Raw genomic sequence first — 20,675 nt, forward strand, 5'->3', positions numbered from 1 at the left:
ATAAATTTGATATAAAAAGATTGCATTAAAATCCACCGCAGATCTTGTCTACCAGTGCCATATTTCTGAACTCACTGAATTTCCTGAACAAAATTTTATACTGTGTTACAGACTCAATTAAACAGAGTCAACAAGATTTTATATTCTTCAGACTGATTCAATGTCTACTGGTCAAGAGGGAAAAGTTGGAACATGATTTCTCTTTCCTGAGTGAAATACTACATCAGAAAATATTCATTAATTCAAAAGATTTGATGTGAAAATAGCAGTGAAGGCATACAATATATTTCTGTTCTATACATGAGAAAAAAAAACCTCAATATACTTGTACACTGCAGATGAGACTCCAGGTTTCAGTGTGACTGGGGGACTTGGTAATAAGAAATATTCACTGACAGATGGTTTGTTTCAAAGCAGAGAGATACTAACAACATATAGCCCAAGCTGTATTGATCATACCTGACCCGGACATGTTCCACGGGAATATGTAACATAGCCTGAATTTAAAGCAAAATACATGGACATTCAAATGTATGTGTGTGTGTACATGTATGTGTTAGAATGAAATTTTCTCTTCTGAAGTGGTTTACCAGATCCAGCCAGTGAAAATATTCCTGCTGTGGAAAAAACTGGCAATGCTTGGTTCTTTTCCCACAATGACATTTGTTTTGAAAACACAAACATATTTTCAATTTGAGCAAAAAACCAAAACAATTCTGATGGCAAGCAAAAAGTAATTGTAACCACAGGCAACTTTTAAACTGGGTAAAACACAAACCTTTTAAAATCAATGTTTTCATGACTCATAACTAATGGAGTTAGGGTTTGTAACTTTACCTCCTGAAAAATCTCACCGTGAAGGTGTAACATAGAGGTCTCAGATTCCCTTTGAGGGGAGAGGGGAAAGTGCACCTATATGTGTAACTGTGTAAAATTAGTGGAGTGTAGTAAACATTTCACAGAATCCCACAACAGCTGAGGTTGGAAGTCACTTCTGGAGGTCAACTGCTCCAAATCCCCTGCTCAACATAACACAGGGCCACCTAGAGGCAGCTGTCCAGGCCCATGCCCAGACAGCTTTTGAGTATCTCCAGGGATGCAGCCTCCACAACCTTTCTGGGCAATCAGTGCAAGTGGTCTGCTCTGTCACCTTCACAGTGAAAAGAAAATACTATTTTATTATTCTCAGAAGGAATTCCCTGTACTTCCATTTGTGCTCATTGCCTCTTGTTCTGTCACCAGAGTCTGGCTCCTGTCTTCTACAACATGGGGGATCCGGTATTCACATACATTGATATGCCCCCTTGAGCTTTCTCTACTCCAAGCCGAAGAGTCCCAGCTTTCTCAGTTACTCCTCATAGAAGAGATTCTCCAGTTCATCATCTCTGTTGCCCTTTGCTGGGCTTACTCCAGGATGCTGTGCCTTTCTTCTGTTGGGGAGCCCAGAACTGGACCCAACACTGCAGATGTATTTCACTAGAGCAGATCAAAAGAGAAGGATCACATCCCTCAAGGTGCTGGTGATGATTTTCCTAAAGCAGACCAGATGCCATTTACCTCCCCTGTTTCTAGGACACACTGCTGGCCTATATGCAACTAGCTGACCACCAGGAACCCCCAAGTACTTAAAAGCAGTTTCCTGCCAGTTGGGCCCGCACTGCTGTGTTTATTATTCCTCTCCTCATGCAGAATTTGGCCTTTTCCTTTGATGAACTTCAAGAGTTCATCCCATTCTCATCCTATTTTTCTAGCCTGCCTAGGTTACTCTGAATGGCAGCACACCCATCTGGTGGTTCCAGCCACTCCTCCCAGTTTTGCGAGCTGAGCAGAATTTTTGAGTGCAATGAAGGAGAGCCCTTTGGATGCAGCTGCCTGTAACACTATCCCTCACCACTGGCTTGCTGAATCCATCTGTAGCACCACACATAAGGCCAGACATGAAGCTTGCTGTCTTTATGCAGCCCTCACAGCAGTATGGGTTGGTACAGCTTGGGAACTTGGGACACCAGTCACTTGGAGGGCAACCAGCAGCAAGACTCAGGGCAGCAGAAGGCTGTTGCAGGATGCTGCAAGAGGGGTGGCCATAATCTTCCTGCAACTAATATGCCAGAGGATCAGCTCAGTAACAGACAGTTTAAATTCAAATGCCTTCCTAAATCTATGCTTCCAGAGGTTCTCCAGAAAGGAAAGCCCAAATTAGACAAAATACTTAAAATTAACTGAGCTTAAAATGCTCAAACTTTATGGAGGCTGGTGAGTAAATTAGCAGAAAGTGAAGAAGGCAGAAAGTATTTGTATGGCCTAGTTTGAGTATGAGAACCTCTAATTATAGAGGAACACAAACACATATCCCTCTTCTCTAAAAGAAGGAAGCAGTAGTACTCAAAAGCCATTCCTGTATATAGGCATCTCAGGTCTGCCAATATTCCTACTGACATCTGAAAGGGGAGTGGGGGAATGAGCTGAGATCTTAATGTTGTATCAAGCCAGTCTACAAGTCAGCAAATGACCAGATTTATATTCAGGCTATATTTCTCCATGATGAACAAGTTATGTTTGGATAGACTGGTGGGCCATGTGACATTGAGGAATGAGAGACAGCAGGGTTTCAACTCCAATTACATCACAGACTCCTAATAGACACTATGCCAGTGGAGGATTAGCTGAGGCTATTATCTCCATCCTGCCCCCACTCTGCTCACACCTGCCTCTGCACATGCAACACATACACAACATAGAGCTGACAGAGTGGGCAGAAGATGCAGCAAAGGGATGCTGAATTTTCCCCTAAATTTATAATGAAGATCAATGGCTTCTTGTCATCGCTGGTTACTGCTATTCATAAATACAGTCTTTGCACAGCATGAGCTACATCCTCAAAAATTCAGTACCCCTGGCTAGCTTCCTCAAGAATTGCTTCTGAATTAAATGCCTCGATATTTCAATAATTATACAAGCTGGTTAGTGCTGCTCATCTAATGGCAACTTGTTCTACTGGAGGAGCAGGAGACCACTTGTCTAAACTGCTTCCTTAAATATATATACGGTAGGTCAGGCATGTGACCACTGCTGTCCATCTCTCCTTCCTGGAGTTTTGTGACTTTATCTAATATAAAAAACAGTTTCCAATTTGGCAGAACACAAAATCTCCTAGGGGCACTCATAGTCAGAAATTAATAATGGTGTCCTTACATTCAACCACATCGTCAATTTTATTGCATCAGAAGTGTCAAGTGCCACCTACTTAAGCTACCTAAATATTATGTTCAGTACTTCTGCAGACTGAATCCATGTCTGGAACTCTTCTAGTGATTCAACAGGAAACATGAACAGATAAATCTTATTCCAAGAAATCACTGGCAACAAAACTGTGTGATACGCACCTTTTCTTTCTATTACAGTTTTCTATATCTTTAACTCTTCTTCCAACAGCTAATGGGGTCAGAAACAGCTAGAGTGGGAAGACTGGACTCTCAGTAGTATTTTTAAAATATATAATTCAGAGAGAAATCACTGCAAAAGGAGTAAGTGGATTTAAATTCAGTTCTTACAACCACTAATGTCCATTCTAAGTAATTTCTAGTAGTTGCAAATATCCTGTATGACCTCTTTATAAACTCAATACAATTGCATTTGAAAGACGTGCAGATAAACAGACTCAGTACATTTTTTCTGCTTCTCAGTTAGAAACGGCATTACCAGGAAGAAATTCAACACTGTTTACCTAAACATGGTACCAGCACGGAAGAAATAAATAGTGCAGTGGAGATTCTTAGGCAAGCCATGGATGGCAGCAGAGTTGTCTGTTAGATGTTTTGAGGAACAGGAAGAGCAACAGACTTGTCTCACTCTTTGCACCACTATTAGTACCTTGTCTCTCCTATCAACAAGTACTTTTGCTTCATGTATGTGTAGTAACATTGAAGCAAATATTAAAATGCCTGTGTGGAAAAGCAGATGCTGGCTGGATAGAGTATCACTGGTGCTCTCCTACTAAATAAGAATGTCTGGTAAATCTCATGTGAACATCAGGTAGGTTCCTATTTCAGGTGGTCCTACTTTATTGTTTATTTCTTTAGGTCAAAACCCTTTTGAGTAAATAGCTAGAAGGAACTGTTCAAGAGCAACATCAACCTCACTGAATTGTACAAAAACAACCAATATTGCTCCTTCTTGTTTCAAGTCTCTGTCTGCTGTATTATGCATCCTCATGGACTGTCATTTGTTCCATCCCTTATGATCCTCCAAGTTAATTATCTGTCAAGTATGACCTGACATTGTTTATCCTGATGCCCACCTTGGATCTTTGTTTTGAGTGGAGAACAATAGTGAATGACCTTGATCTGCCATGTCTGGTGTTTCCCCTGTAGCCTAAAATAACACCTATGGTCCCCAGACTCCCACCTGCCAGCCGGCCTAATCTCACTGTCTTGGCAAGGCTAAGCACACAGCAGGACCAGTTGCCCCTCTCTAGAAGAATATGTCATATAATCCACTATAGCCAATCTCGAGAGTGATTTAAATCACAACTGTAGCTTTGTAGAGGCATGGCAGGAAACAATTCCCTTCAACATGAAAACGCACAATGAGTCTGCCCCAAGCAGCCGTAGGGACAGAAGGAGATCTGCTAACCTATGCAGTCATCTGAGGTACTTCTCCATTAACACTGTATGCATGCACTCTTGAATTACCATTTGCAGGAATGATGTCTTAAAGCACCATATATGACCCTGCACAGTATTAATGGGCTGGAAAGACTCAAATGAGACACTCAGTGGCTATTCCTCCATGCAACAAGGCAAAGAAAAACGATCTCAATTATAAAAAAACTCTGAAAAATGATAGTGTTTCTTTTTCCTCTGTACCTGGTACATATTAACAACAATAAAAACAAGAAGCATATTTTTAGAAAATAATCGATTTCAGTTTTGTTAAAGTATCATTGCACATACTTTATATCTCCAGATCTGTACAGATAATGTGATATTTGCCTAGGGAATTAATCCACACCTTAAAAAAAACTGTAGAACCAAATGGTATTTGACTACCAAACGGGTATGAGTAACATCGATGCAAGCAAATTATGCCTGTCTGCCAGATGTTCATTATTAGCTTGTTCCTAATCCACCATAGATTTATAGCTTGCAGGCAGAAAATGCCTTCTTTTTGCTATTGCAGAAAGACAGTTAAATTTCAAGACCATTATTCAGTATTTTAATTTTCACTGCTCACTGACAGAGTCATGTATTAATTATACTCCCTGAAATCTTTCTTTCCCCCATGTGGTATGGTTTGCATGACTAGAGACCACTCACTAAAATGAGGAGTTAGGATTTACCAGTAAGCTGGTATTCACTTACTAGACATTGCAGTACAAAAATGAAAAAGATGAAATTAATTACTACCTTGAGAATCCTCAACTGTATTAAAACTGAAATGTAAATTTGTACTGCTGTTCTATTGCTTTCATAGTCACCTTGAACTCTTTAGAAAATATAAAAAATTACAAGGACCAGCCATGCATCATCCTTGAGATACTTGTGTAGAAAAAGCTTAAATGGAGTGTTTCTTGGTGAAAGCATAGAGCCGACAGAGAAAAAGCATACTCCATTCTTGTCTATTATCAACATTGATCTGAAAGGCTGGGCAGACACACTGATCCTTGTTTCCCACTTTCTTTAAATTACTCCCACTGAGAAAAATGGCTTATTTCTCCTTCAAACTTGGAAGCACCGAGAATGTTGCTGAGCAGATTCACACTTTTCTTGTTAGCTAACTGGCTTGCATGTCCTCAATTTTTATCTTTGTTGACATTCTTTGATTTACGAAATTACCAAAATTTGGGAAAAGATTCTGCAAAGATTGAATCTGAAACATTTTATAGTCCCTTTTCTCTCAATGACTTTTCAGTGCATTACCTCTTAGTTCCTTAGGTTGAGTCAGAAACCTTATCAGCAACAATTCTCTGCTTTTGCAGAGAATTGGCTGAGAACATTTTAGCCCAAACTGTGCTGTCACTTAAACTTCTGTGATCAGTACTGTACCTGCAGCCACTGCCAATCACAGGTACAAAATACATCACTTTAAGGGTCAGATCATGAAATTTCCCCACCCCTTCAATTATTTAAATGTTTTTAGAGACAATATCTTAGTACTGCAAGAAAGTTACTTGTTTAGAAATCTAAGCCTCACTGAACAAAGCAGAGTATAACTTACTTCACTTTCTCATCCTTCATCTGGTGTGGAAAAGTTACAGTAAAGGAGATGAAAACATATTATTTCCATTGACTTTTGTTTTGAAAGAAACGTAAGTCCAAATGCATAACGATTTATGCAATGGATTATGCAATTTTTCTTAGTGCTATTTCCTGAGATGGGTGGTCAAGAGCAACATTAATATTTTTAAGCCTTGAATAATTGTTAACGTACTGGGAGCTGCTCTGCTGCAAAGGCCAGGATGACAAATTCTCAGCGTTTCTGTAAATTGATTATATCCACACACATTCCCTGCATTGATGAGATGATGTCTTGGCATAAGCTTCATCTTACTTTTTCTTAGCTATTTAGAAAGTACCCTAATGTTCTCACACTGCTGAGAACTCAGTTTGGGCTAATTCAGTTGCATACTCTAGCACTCACACACTACGTATTCTCAGCTGCATGTTAATTGCCTGAGAAAATATAAAGAGAAATAATTATGGCAAATACAATTATAAAAATAACAACAGTAATAGCAACTTTCAAAGCCCCATTCTCCCACCATACCAGGAGCCCTTCAAAACATGGCATTAACCTCACTGGTATATGGGAAGCAAGGTGAGCTGCACGGATGAGAAGCCGGCTCTGCTACAGCCTAAACCCAAGTATTCCCCCCTGCAAACCCTTGGTTTGGAGGGCAGCCTCTGCTTACTGCTCTCTGTCCCACAGAATCTGAAGTTAAAGCCCAACCTCACAGACATCTGTGGACATCCTTCATTAACACTGTCCAAGAAATTACCATGCAAAGGAAAGTGAAAGCCAACTCTCATCCCAGTTTTAACTTTGCAGACCTTTCTCCCATGCTGTCCAAATGTCCAAAACACTGTGCAGAGACCAGCTGTGGGAAGACTGAGGTTTCTGAACTCCTGTACATATTTCTTATGTGCCTTCCTAACTGCATTATCTCCTCCCTGTCACTGGATACTTCTCACAGCATACGTGGTGTGAGGAGATCTGGGGACATTTCTGCCTGTCTGCTCAGCCTCTGCACAGGGGCAGGGTGGCACAGGCTCCCCCTGAGCATCCCCCATACAGCAGGCACTGATGCAAGCTCACCATGGCTGGCAGCACTGTATGAAGGGAAAAACATTCCAGTTTAAGCTCCCTGGGACAAAACTGAGAATAGCACCTCGTTTTCACTACGATGAGCTCTGTTCTGCTTATCAGATTTCACAGCATTATGCAGAACACAAAGTGTATCAGGCTGCCCGTTTCCTAGGGCAGGATCAGGTCCAAAAGGGCTTCCTTAATAAAACAGTAAGCTCTTGCACAAATGTTGTGCTGTCACCTTTTAACAGCGTACGCCAGAGCACAAAAGGTAATGGAGCAACAAGTAAATGCAAAGCCAAACCCACATCTGCACCTCTTGATTTTCTGGACTACAGTTCTTTTCTTTAAAAGTTGATTCTTTCATCAGAATTTCTGACAGATAGTCAGGAAATAATAGTTTTTAATGTACTGTAATAACTGAAGCAGCTTTCTGATATTTAGAATAACTGGCTGTGCTTTATAAATGCTTATTTTTTCCCCTTAGTGACACATTGCTGGGATCTTTGGTTGTTGTTTTGCAAGTTATTTTCTAAATTCTTTCAAAGTAGCATAAAAACAGAGAAGTAATTAAATACCTGTTCACAAATTATAAGCTTTTCAACATATAAAATGCTGATATTTTTCTTCCCAGAAGGAAAACAAGACTTTAACCATTTAGTAACTAGCAAAAGTTCTGATAGGAAACGAGTCCATGTGCTATTGTAAAGTACAATTTAATTTGAACAGCATATTATTGAGATTATGACAAATTTCAGGGGACTAACAAAAATACCAACTGCAACAATCAAGACTCCTCATGAACACCTGTTTAGGGACTTAATTTTGCTTTAATGGGCTATTACCAAGGCTTCTCTAACAAACTCACTCACTCCCCCAATCAATTCTGGATCAATACAGGCACACATGCCCTGTGAAAAGCCTTCTGTTCTTAGGACAGGATTAAAAGATTCGTTAGTTTTACGATAGCTTGCTTCTTGCTTAAATGATGGAAATTTAAAAAAAAAGAAAGAAAGAAAGAATGAAAAGAGAAGATGCACATGTTCCACACAGTTTAGATCTCTTCTGCCTAACAAACTCAACATTTGCAAAGGTTTGACAGAAGGGAGGCCACTTTTTATTGATTATCACAGTAATAAGGCTCTAAAGAATCCCAAAACACGTTGCTCAGTCTCTGTGAATGATCAATTAAAAGCCTGTTTGAAAGCTGGCTTCCACGGAAATTCACCGTCATTTCTCAGTGAAACTGAGGTGCTAGAAAACAAGGGCATACAAGCAATTTTTAAAAACAACTCTATTCTTTCAAACAAACAAGTTCAAAAATCTTTACACAGGGCAGATGTTGGATGTCTGAGTACTTGAAATAACCTAAAGCTCTCGTCTAGGTGTAATAACTATTATTTATAACCTTTAACATTATGAAAAATGTATTCCCTCAGGGACTTCGCAACAGCAAGTCTTTATTTTTTCTAAGTTCATCCTGAGATAAATTTTTTCTTTAACCAAATATAAGACATGGGAAAAGTCTACAAAAACTATTAATTCATTAATTAAAGCCCAACAACAGATAAATAGCCTTAAAAAGCATTTAAAATATTGCACAACACAAAAACCTGCATTATCCACAACTACATTTAGCCTACAATTGGATCATGTTGTTACAGCTTCCAAAAAGGATTTTTAAAATAATTTTCTCTATTATGAAATATGATGCTGTTTAATGTACAAAATTAAGACTTATTCTATAAATCATACGGATTTACTGCATCAAGGCTAATGCATATTTTCTGCCCAAAAGAAAATATTTCAGTTTTCTATGTAGTTAATAAAAATAAACAGCCTACTTTTCACTAGAAAGATACTTCAAAAGTAACAAATGGTGTTTTCTCTATTTCTCTAGTTACATCAGATTCATCTGGATTTTGGAAAACTGCAAACAGAAAATCTGGTCTGATCAGAAAAGGACAGTATTTTGGTATAACATACAGTTTATTTTTCTTCTTTAATTATGTGATTTTAAAGAAACACAGAGAATATATACTTTGTATGCGTCAGCTGGGTTACCGAGTTCAAAACAAACAACACTGAAAACATTTCCAAGGGTTTTTTAGTATTTTGGGCTCTTTTAAAATTTCCTTTGCTTACCTGAAAGCAAAAGAATAAATTCTAAAAACCGGCAATGACTTAACCCCTAGGGAGCAGACATTGCACTTGTCTCACAAACATATTGATTAGCTCAACCTTTTGGATGCAAAGTCATCTTTCTTGCATAGATACATACAGTCTTGAATTTTCAGTCTTTTTTTCTCTGCATAATCAGAAACTCGTGGTTTTCTCTTAGAATACAGTAACTCAAATACGATCACTTTCCCATACATATTTACAGTCCTATTTTCAAAATCTTTTGCCTGAGCAAACAGAGTTCACATTTACTGAAAACACGGACTTACACAGTTTGTATGTAACCAGAAACATAGCTTTAAGATCCAGAATATATAATGACGACATTTCAGGAGAGAAACTTTCTGATCGAGCTCACTGGTGAATAGCAAAGGAACTTAATAGCCCAGGAAAGCAGAAAAAAAAGCAATATACTTGCACATGCCTCTTATAGATTGAGAAAAAGTGCTTGGAAATCCTCATCGCTCACCAAAAACCTTACAATCACCTAGCAACCTATGTTACTGCTGCTTTCAATTTTGAACAGGCAGCCTTCACATTCAAAGATGCATCTGAGCCAACTGATGCAACTGTAAGTTTAAAGCAAAACAAAAACAAAAACAGAGATTATTCTTTTTTGTTATTTAAATAAAATGCCCCTACCTTTCTTCTGAGAGTACGATGGCGACTGCACTTGAGAAAAAGTAGGTTTTTCTTCTGTGAAAAATTCAGGTTGGTTGTACTGATTCAGGGCCATGTCCATGTCAGAGTACTCGCTTTTAAACACGTTTCCAGGGTAACTACAGGTATAAGGCTGATTCACCGCCCAGGCCTGTTCCATATATATGTTGTTACTGTGCAGGACCTGAGCATCACAACTGCTGTAACCCTGATTATCTTCGATATATGTGCAATAATCAGTGGACTGCATGTAGCAATTGCTGCCAGCAGCTGGGTGCACTTCATATATTTCTTGCATACAGTAGTTCATTTTGTTAGCCTATCTCAGCTTCTACTTTACGTACACACACACATGCATACACACGCAGGCATGCATACACATGGATCGGGAGAGGAGCAATGAATATACACCAACAAAGTCAACTGCAAAACAGCCCGTTTTACTTCAGAGCAGCACCTGATGTGCTAAAATCCTATTTATATTGGGACGGCTTGTGAACTCCCCTGCCAGTCAAACATATTGGGAAGCAGATTTATGACAGTCAAAGGTCTTAATCTGTGACTGTAAGTTAATTCCAAGGGAAGATGGCAGTCAGGTAGCAATGACCACCAGACAAAGAAGCGATATTCTGACAACCCTCCTGTTCCCCCGTTTGTCTGGAATAATCATTTTATAAACCATTTCCAGCCTTTTCCAATATGATTAGAAAACGATTACTAAGGCAAGGACACAGTTATGTCACTGTAGTTGTCAACTTAAGTGTGAAGAATTATTAAGACTGCTTAAGAACTCCCAGAGGGGATACGCTGAAAATCCTAAAATCAATAATCCTGTTTTTCAGCATTAAACCACAGAAAATCCAATAGTGCTGTGCTGATGACCCAAACAGTAGTCTACTTTTACAAAATTTAGCAACTTAATCTGTCATCAGCTTTATTGATTTTGTTTTACAGAATTACATGCATGAATCTCCCCAGCTTTCCACACATACACAGTCCTCCCCATTGCCTTTTAATGAATTTACTGGAAAGCAGCTTTTCTAAACTTCAGTGATTTCAAGAAGTAATTTCTATTGAGTTCAACAGGTGGGAAACTTCAAAAGAATATAATCAGAAAAAAGGGCACTGTTTAAATATTATCAATAAGCTAATTGTTTTGCTATTCTGCTTTGTTATCTTTTCTGTTCCAGTAATGAAGTACTTTTAGAGAGCATTTTTTTTCTGAAAACAGAGTGAGGAAAGGAAGGAATGTTTTTTGTTCATTTTGGCTCACCTATGAACTATGAATATGACAATGCCACTAAAACAAAAACTGTGATATTTTAATTGCTTAATGCACCCCAAACTTTAGTACGGTTAATACGCCTTCTTTAATCAGCCCTTCCTTTTTGATCTAAAAAAATTATTTTACTTTTAACTAATATTAGCTGTTATTTGTTTTTTACTAGGAAAAATGTATTTTTTTCTTTACAGCACAGCTATTATACAGTAAAATTTGTGAAGTCAGTAACAAACTGGTATCCCTTTTTAATATCTGTTCTTATTATTAGGGAGCTGAGTTATTACTGATTTGATAATGAGGACTTTCTTATTTCACTATTTTAAGCTAAAGGATTGTGAACATTACCATGTAACTTGGCCCTTTTTCTTCTAGGATCTTAAGAATACACCTAACAATCTTGATGAACGTACTACTAAGCAGTCCTCAAAAGTTCAGTGCAATAGGTAAGAACTGGGCATGATATATCCATATATTTCCCTATCTGATATTACTAAATATATCAGACTAATAAAAACAGCCAATAGAGAAACATTTTCCCTTCCAACATACAACTATAACTAACCTATCTAAATAAGCAGCATTTCCAGTTAATGTCTAATTAACTTTCAAATCCAGGACAAGTCTTTCCAATGATCAGAGAAGTTAGAATTCATATTCGGAGTTCTTCTTCTCCCTCCAACTATAAAAGAAGCATCTTAGACATGCATTTCTTACTGACTTGCTCATAAAATAATAATGCATTTGGCAAGTCATACTGAACTTTGTAGAGATCAGTGTTACTTAAGTCAATGAAGTTGCCTCCAAAATTAACTTGTTCTCCCTAAAACTCTAATAATTTATATATTTTATTTCATCAGGATCACAGTTACTGAAATCCAACAAGTAAAACCCTAATGAACCCTCATTAATTTATCACTGTCTGACTCAACAAATACCACTGCAAAATACAGTATGAAAAAGCACACAATAGAACTTAATTTTTATTTTAGATCAGGCCTATCTAGATTTTACAGTGAGTTTGTCTGCAATAAAAAGCATGTCTCATGAAGGATCTGATTTTTCAAAAGTGGTTGTTCAGCACTTAATGAAAAACACCTGTGTTTCATTCAAGTAATTCTGCAACAGTTGTTTATACTGAAACCCCCAAACCATTCCCACTGAGGTGATGGGTTGGTAATACTCTAGTGTATGTAACTCATACAGCTTGCTGAGTTTACTTCTCCACACTCCCAATAAAACATTCCCAAGTACAGTACCTGGGTTGTTCACTTACCACAAAAAGATCCCCTGTACCGCCAACAGGAATTTATGTAGAGCTTGCACAGACATGAGGCTGTGTTTTACAGGTTAGCAGAGCACAATACCTAGAAACTTTTACACCACCTGGAAAACCTTCGGGGATCTGGGCTTTAAATTCTTAGTGAGAATTTCTCCCGTGTGGATTTGCTTTGCCAGAAAAGTCAAAATTCCCACAAATCTTTTATTCTCTTGTTTGCTCCCCCTCTGCCTGGATTTAGGTTTGCTACTGAAAAACTAAACAGAATTGAAACCTTGTGTAGACAGAGCTGTTCCAGCCAGGATGGCATGTAAGGAAATGGTATTTTTACATGACACAGTCTGTGCCTTTCTGTTCCAAAATAAATCCCTCAAACATGTCTTATTTTCTATTGCTATATCAATAATGCTTAGAAATGTGTCACATGTACTGTTTTTGTCAAGAGTTCCTTCAATACTGCAAGGAAATTAAATTACATGAAACTGTGAAGCATGGGGAAAAATAAAAAATGAATGTAAGACTTCTCCAACAACAACAAAAAATGATGAACACTGCCAGGGATTGTGGGTTCCTTACCTGTGATATGCTAATATTAAAGAGATTCATAGCTCTGCAGATTGTTGTTCCCTTGGAAACAAATCAGTTCAAAGAACACTACAAAGATTTTAAAAACTGAAATATTCCTAAAATATTTTCATTTTAATCTTTTAGAGTCCAATCCTGTTTCATGTATGCCTTTGAATTAAATTGTCTGACACAACAGTCAGACAGTGTCTTTATCAAAAGTCTGAAAGTGTAGTAGAATAATATTAACAGTGTTTCTTTGTTTTGTATTCTGATTTGAATATTTGTGTCTTTACATCAAGTTATGTTCAGCTTTTGCTGCCTCCAGCAACGTAATATCACACTTGGAATTTTATTAGTTCACACATGTCTGATTATGTGAACACATAGAAGTTAATCACCATAAGAATAAACTCTTCAATTCAAGCAACAGGCCAGGGATAAAACAGAAATTTTGATACTGTAACGGCAGAGGATCCAAAGCTCAAACCTCTCACAGTCTAAGGTGTTAGTCCATTATTCTGAAAAAGGCAGGAATTACTTGTTAAACATGTGTCTGCAATGCCCCAAAGGTTTTTATATAGTCACCCTGTCGTAAATCAGAAGTCTAGCATAGTCAGTGATATTAACTGGGTAGGCAGAAATCAGGATGAGAATGCCTGAAAGGGGGAGTCTGCAGAAGAGACCACCTTGCACTACACCATTCAGCTCTTCATTAACTCCGGTTCTACAAATTATGACTAAGACTTGTCATTACAAACAATGACATACCCCCATTAAGATGCACTTACTTCTTATGACTTAGCTCCTCAGCTCAGTTACAAAACCTACCAAAATGAACCTACAGAAATGTTAAGGAAAGACAACAATCCCGTGGATGACCCTCCGATTGCTACAGCCCCACGAACAGAGGTCCCTGACACAGAAAAAAGAAGTGTCACGCAGTGCAATTCAATCTGCTGTGGCGTATTACCTGCAAGAGTCCTATTCTCCTGACTTTTTCCAAACTGTGCACCCCTGGTCTAGAGTCCTGGGTATGCCAATGTTGCAGATAGGGCCCCTGCACACCATTCTAAAAGATTTGGCAGTGTTGGTATGTGGGAGGTATTGCAGAGCATTCAAATCAGTCAGGGCCACTTGTGAAGGACCAAATGGAAAGATCTTATATCGGCTGCTGTTCAGACTTCATGCATAAAGATGAATAAAAATCCAGGTTTTAGTAAAAAATTTTGAACATTTAAACATGTATTTGCAAAGATTAAACATATCATTCTGAACTCCTCACACTTTTGTATGCTTGTATTATCAGTTCCTAGTTTTGTAAAACAAAATTTTACACATTAAAAAGTAACTGTTATATTTCCTATTTATAGATTTTATTGTTGCCTGAATTGTCTTGGCCACCTCTGATGGTTTTGGGGAAAAAAATTAGATCACTGCTTTTTTGAGTAAACACAAATCTTCACTTTCATAACATGGGCTACATCCCAGACAGATCTTCTCATATCATAAGGAAAATTTACTGAAAACTGCAACATCTTTTGAGCAAAACTACTAATGCAGCTTTTACAACATACATAAGTTGTCAAATACAACTACCTCAGTGCCCACACAATGAGTTACCATCTCTCTTTATTGTATGCATTTGCACCACCTCATTCATTCACTTTATGCGCTATGATCAAAGACCCACAATGGTCCCTCAGAAGTACGACTATGCAAAATTACTGTTAAGAGATTAAGCTAAGAAAACTTCAAACATCAGAATACAAGATAACGACAAGCATTTACAAGAACAGAAAATTAACTCTTCATGGTCTTTATCTTGAAGTCTATATCTTGAAAACTCTACTTGTGATTAAACCATAAGGTAGCTAGGATTATAGAATTCTAGTGCTGAAAAGTCACAACAACATTTGAAAATTTCTGGAGTATGTCTCAATGGAAGATAAGACATTTAAAAAAACACCATTTTGTCTATGCTACATTTATAATAGCAGTTGAAGGAAAAAAAGCTAAATCTTTCTGACATAAAATGATTTCCTTGGGTTTGCAACAGATGCAGGAAGATACCAACCAGCTGCCCTGTGGTAAAAACCAGACAAAAATTCTACTTAGACAACAGCACACCTCTTTTCTCCAAGTGTACTAAGTCAGTTATTTCTCTAAAACTGTTCCTCTCACAAAACCCACTGCACCTCAGTTATTATATGACACTAAATTTGTCTGTGACTCATAAAATGCCAGTATGATGTGCCTTTTATTGAAATACTTCAGACTCATTAGTCTGCTTGAATAATAAAGAATGTCATAGTTTATATTTAAACGTTCATATTCACTACAATTCCAGCTATCCCTCAAAATATTTTCGACACCTTGAATAAATTTGGTAAAAAGAGAATGGAGCTTGTTCTTTTCCGATCAGGACTCCACCTTGGTTTGTGCTTTCTTTTTCCTGCACTATTCACGACATGGGATAGGCAGCACACAGTCTCGTCAGAAAGCACTTGTTCCTTGAGATGTTGGCCAACAAATGGGCAAACAAAATTCTTGAATAGTTTTGACAACTTTTAACATGGTCCCTGAACAAATATTTCTAAGAGCAATTACAGACCTGTGACCCAGACAACCCAGTTTGTTAAGCCTCCCCATATATCATAATTGGAAGACTCTGTTAGCAGACATCAGTTAATTACAGAGCTTATCTCTTGAGAAAGTAATGGCCAATACTTAAAACGTGTACCTTTTTAGAGTCATTCCCTCCCTCAACTTCACATGAAAACACCAAGGTAAGAAGTTTCATTTGTTCAAAAATAAAACCAAGCAGAAAACAGGCTAATTTAGCTTGACATAACATTATTAACAGGCTCCTGGATGGGACTGTCTGGGTTTGGTAGCCTCCTGACAGCCCTTAGTAAGACGTTAAAGCGATCAACACCTGACATCTGTTAGCAAAGAGGCATTCTGAGGTAAAGCACAACTAAATCTAAAGAAATCAGGTACTTAGACCAGTTTAACTTTTTCATGAGGTGATATCCTGCCTGACACTGTAATCTTTCTTCCTGGAGTGATGCAAGACTTAAGTAAAAGAAAACAACTTGTAATCCCCCTTCCCAATATGCAGCAATTATTTTTTTAGGTGAAAAGCAATGAAGAACCATTTATCCAAGCTTAAAGAGGAATAACTTAAGCATTACATTTGTGCTAAAATCTTAGCAACTGTGATTCTTAAAAGGAATTCCTTCAATGCTGTGCTGATGTGAATAAAACAACCTACCTCAGAGAAAATGGTTTATTCTCCTGACTAGTGAGGCAGACAATATTCCTAACTTGAGCCCTGTACATGCACTTACTGAGGCTTTGGGTATGGTTAACAATAAGAAAGAAGGCAAACAACATAGTCACAGGTGAGAGCTGAACACCCTGGAAGTAGAAAAGAACGCTTTCTTTTGTCTTTTCATTTTTAATGTCTCAAAGATATTCTTTATTTAAAAAGGCTAGGTTCAGCTTATAAATATCATAAAGAGAGAGACAAATATTTTTTAAAAGCTCTTAAATAAGAGATATTATTGTATTAGGTATCACACAGAAAACCCCAGTAAGTACTCATCACGTTGTCATAAGGGCTCTCCACAAAGCTATTAAATTTAATAGAAGAGAAAGCTAAAAAACACAATTATCACTGATGAAAAAAAAAATTAAAAAAGGTTGGTAGCAAGAAAACATCCCCACATAATAATGCTTTTACCAATGGCCAAATCCCTGACAGTAAACAAAGACATAACCTGTTTTTGCTTTGTTTTGTTTTTCTTTGATATACAGCATTTTCTGTGCTCTGCATGACAATGTCGGTTACCTTTACACTTTTTTTCTTCTTTTTCGTATTCCTGTGCACTTGACATGATTTGAAAGTTTGTTTTTGTATGGCCTGGCTGTAAAATTGTACTAGTCCAAGTTGAAGCATGTAAGTATTGCAGAAGCTGCTGTCCATTCCTCTGGATATCATCATTTTTGAAGTGTCTTTTCCTACAGAAACAATTTTCTGTTATGCTCACTACATTCCATTTCTGATTTCTGTGAGGAAGGTGAATCAGTCTGTCCCACAACAGGAGGTCACGTCCTGGATGTTTGGCAAATCCTGCAGGGCTACAAACTGTTGGCTTTGCCAAAATCTTGCTCAGGTGTGGAGTTTTGGAAAGCAAGCGGTTTCCCAGCTCTCCTGATGCTGCGGTATTCCCATGCATCTCCACTGGACTGTACTGATACGATGAAGAACCTTGCAGCCATGCCCATTCAACCACCATAGTTCCCCTTCGGTAAAAGTGAATATAAAATTTTCCTGTCTGAGAATCCTGAAAAAGCAGGCAGATCTATGTGGACAGGCTAACGCTAGATGTAACTTTCACAACATCACAACTACAACATGGGCCCCAGGGCAAGTTACCACCGATTTATTGCCTTGCTCATATGATCATTTGAGGTCTTGTAGGTCGAGGCTGGTCGTGAACAATTTTCAGATACTTAAAACACAAAACATCAAGGATTCAGCCTTGTTTGACTTTGCTCTTATCGTAGGCTGACCTGAGGGACACTCTGTTACCTAAGTGTGACATTCTTATGTGGGCATGCTTAGCAGTTCCGCTTTTGCTACCTACTGCCTTTCTCTGCCTGTGGTCACAGTGAAGTATCAGAGATGCTAATTTTATCACAGGAGCACGGACACTTGGCTCCAATGTAGATAATGAAAAATACCAAGGCTGCATGATTTTATCTAATTGGTTATTTCTTATTCTTTGGTATAAAAGAAACTGAGATACCACTAGCTGACAAATTTGTAACACTAAATATAGCCCAATTTCTATTTCTGGGTGGCAAAACTAAATTCAGTAGAAATGACCCATCAAAGGTCATATTCCATATTTAAAGATATTACCTTATTTTATATTATATGTAACAAAATTCAAATACAAAATAGCTGTTTAACTTGCATAAAGAAAATAGCAAATTCCAGACATTTGATGACTGATACCCACAGTAGTTTTAATCATAGTAAGATTCTGCTGTTCTCATTACTCTAAGTTCATTTTACATGCCACTCAGTAAAGTAACATATTGTTAAGTAAGTGCATGCAAGTCATTAATTTCCAGAAAAAGAATGATCCAAAGTAAATTGTGATTTCAGTTACCAGATTTATCATAACATTGCTGGTTCTGAATCCTTTGTCTTAGGACTCCTCTTAAGTGGAATATTGTTAGTACAGGACAAATTCAGAAAACTTTATCATGGTTAGTTTTAAATACTGTTATCCTATGTTAATTCCTGTATGTACATACAGCTTTCCTCAATATGTTATTATTTTTAGATACAAACACTTTTTTTCTGCTAGGAACACAAGCTCACCTGACATTTGCAGCTACAAGTCCATTTCTTCTACTCACTGTATCTGAGCTGGACACCAATAACACAAATTTGAGAAAGTACCTGGCATCACGGACTTCAATGCAAAGGGCAGGTAAGTTACTTATATAATTCGCCCTTACCTACTTAACTTCTAGCTTTAGAGATCTGCTCTTAGTTCAGACTTGATTTTCTAAGTAAAATTAAAAACTAATTCTAAATGCAGGTAATACGGCAAGAGAATATCACTTGTAGGAGGATAATCAGTTCAAAATAGAATAGTGTAAAGTAATCCAGAAATACTAGGCAATTTTTTAAAAAAGAACAGAATATAAAACTTTTTTCATAATTTGAACACTTTGATATTATCTTGACTTCGTAAATTTAAACTCAGAAGGAGAGATAGGATTTCTCTGATAAGACCCTCTGGGAGCTGAGAACTTCCCTCTAAGACCCATATTTAGACACTTCATTTTCTACAGCACAGAGAAGAACTGTGCACTACAAACCCTCCTTCTTCTAGACTTAGCATAGCCTCTAACAGCATACCTGGTTCAGTACAAGGCTACTCTCCCCTGAGTTCCTTCTAACCCTAATTAACTCCCTGCATGGATGATATTTACTCTTCACAAAATGTGAGTCAGACATGTGCAATACATAAATATTAAAAATACAGGCATTTCTATAATACACTCCTAAATATATCCATGCTTTGTCAGCTCCTTGAGCAGGCCAGTGATGTAACACAATTCTTGAACTTGTTTAGGAAAGTCGGTTATATCCTCAGTCACTCAGGTCTTGCTATTAGTCCTCAAGGTCAGTGATTCATAATCCAGGCTGTTCAATCTCATTAGGGAAAAATTTCTGTATCTTTTCTCCAAATTTATCTTTGATATTAAAGGCCATCTTTGCTTATGAGGATTTGTGTTGCCTTTGATTTTAATTAAATTCCACACATTCATGACTACGGTAAAAAATTCCGTTCCCCAAGGATTCAGAAAGGATGTCACACAAGGCTTATAGATTTTACCTTTAACAATGAACTCCAAAACCCTTTGCAACTTAAAAAATAAAATCAAAACATATTTTCCAATTTCTCTGTTTGCAAAGTATCTGTGTGACTTTGAAATATGATTATAGACACATTTAAACTTTGAGGAGAAATTGATTCTATTACAGTTTCCATCATTTAAAATTTGCTCAGGCAGAGTTTATCAAGGCTAGACAAACATCAAGAAACTCCATCCTCTCTTTTCCTTTTAGTTCACTCTGAAATTTGTCTCACTATTTTGCCTGCCATGTTAGCTACAGTTCATTTAATTTTACAAGTTTCCACTTTATTTCACAAATTCTCCTCAGTCACCAGGGACATTTCACATTCAAGTTTTTTTAGTCAAAGATTAAGTTGCAAGGAACTACCACTGAGGGCTCTAATATTTTGTCTCCTTTTCTTGTACTTCATATACCGTGGCACAGCAGATGTTTATTTCTTAAATTACTATTCATCTTATTATAATGCTAAATTAGTTTCATGAGAGGACTACATTATTTATTCTATTCCATTGGTTCTAACATATACTGCCTGAATTTCTCAGGCTTCTTCAAACACAGTTGAAATCTCCTGCATCTGCTCTTGGTCAACCCAAAATCTTTGATAAAAGGATGAGAATGTAATTTTGTCTCCACTCCTGACTTGTAAGAGAAGCATCTCTCTCTCCCTCTTTTTCTGTTCAAATGGCTATAATCAAGGCAGGAAGCCGTACAGCCTACTGGGATGAAGCATGACTAAAACCACAGGCCCTGTTTCAGAGTTAAGAGGGATTAACAAGCAGGGCCAGAGCTGTTCTCATCAAGGAACCATCAAGCAATTCCAAAATGCACATTGTACCAATAAATGCCATCGCAGCAGCCAACAGGTCAAAAGGCTTCCTCAGATTCCCAGCAGAATGTCTTTTTTAAAGGGAAGTTTGTTTTTATAGAAGGAGAGAAGTTTTAGCAGGTGAACTGCC

At 37.6% G+C, this 20,675-nt stretch overlaps 1 protein-coding gene across 3 annotated transcripts in view; it reads right to left on the reverse strand.

Annotated features, from left to right (window-relative positions):
- THRB (thyroid hormone receptor beta) overlaps positions 1-17,572 on the reverse strand; it is a 31,807-nt gene extending 14,235 nt beyond the window's left edge. Inside the window, exon 1 of one of the 3 annotated variants that reach the window (XM_062496283.1) lies at positions 17,125-17,572. In XM_062496283.1, the coding sequence (XP_062352267.1) occupies positions 17,125-17,572 (448 nt within the window). Of the gene's footprint in view, positions 1-10,128; positions 10,457-17,124 lie in introns of those variants that run through there. The other 2 variants (XM_062496299.1, XM_062496292.1) reach the window with 2 other exon arrangements.
- Positions 17,573-20,675: the final 3,103 nt, after the last annotated feature.

Source organism: Cinclus cinclus, chromosome 1 (genome assembly GCF_963662255.1).
Source record: "Cinclus cinclus chromosome 1, bCinCin1.1, whole genome shotgun sequence".
Lineage (NCBI taxonomy): Eukaryota > Metazoa > Chordata > Aves > Passeriformes > Cinclidae > Cinclus > Cinclus cinclus.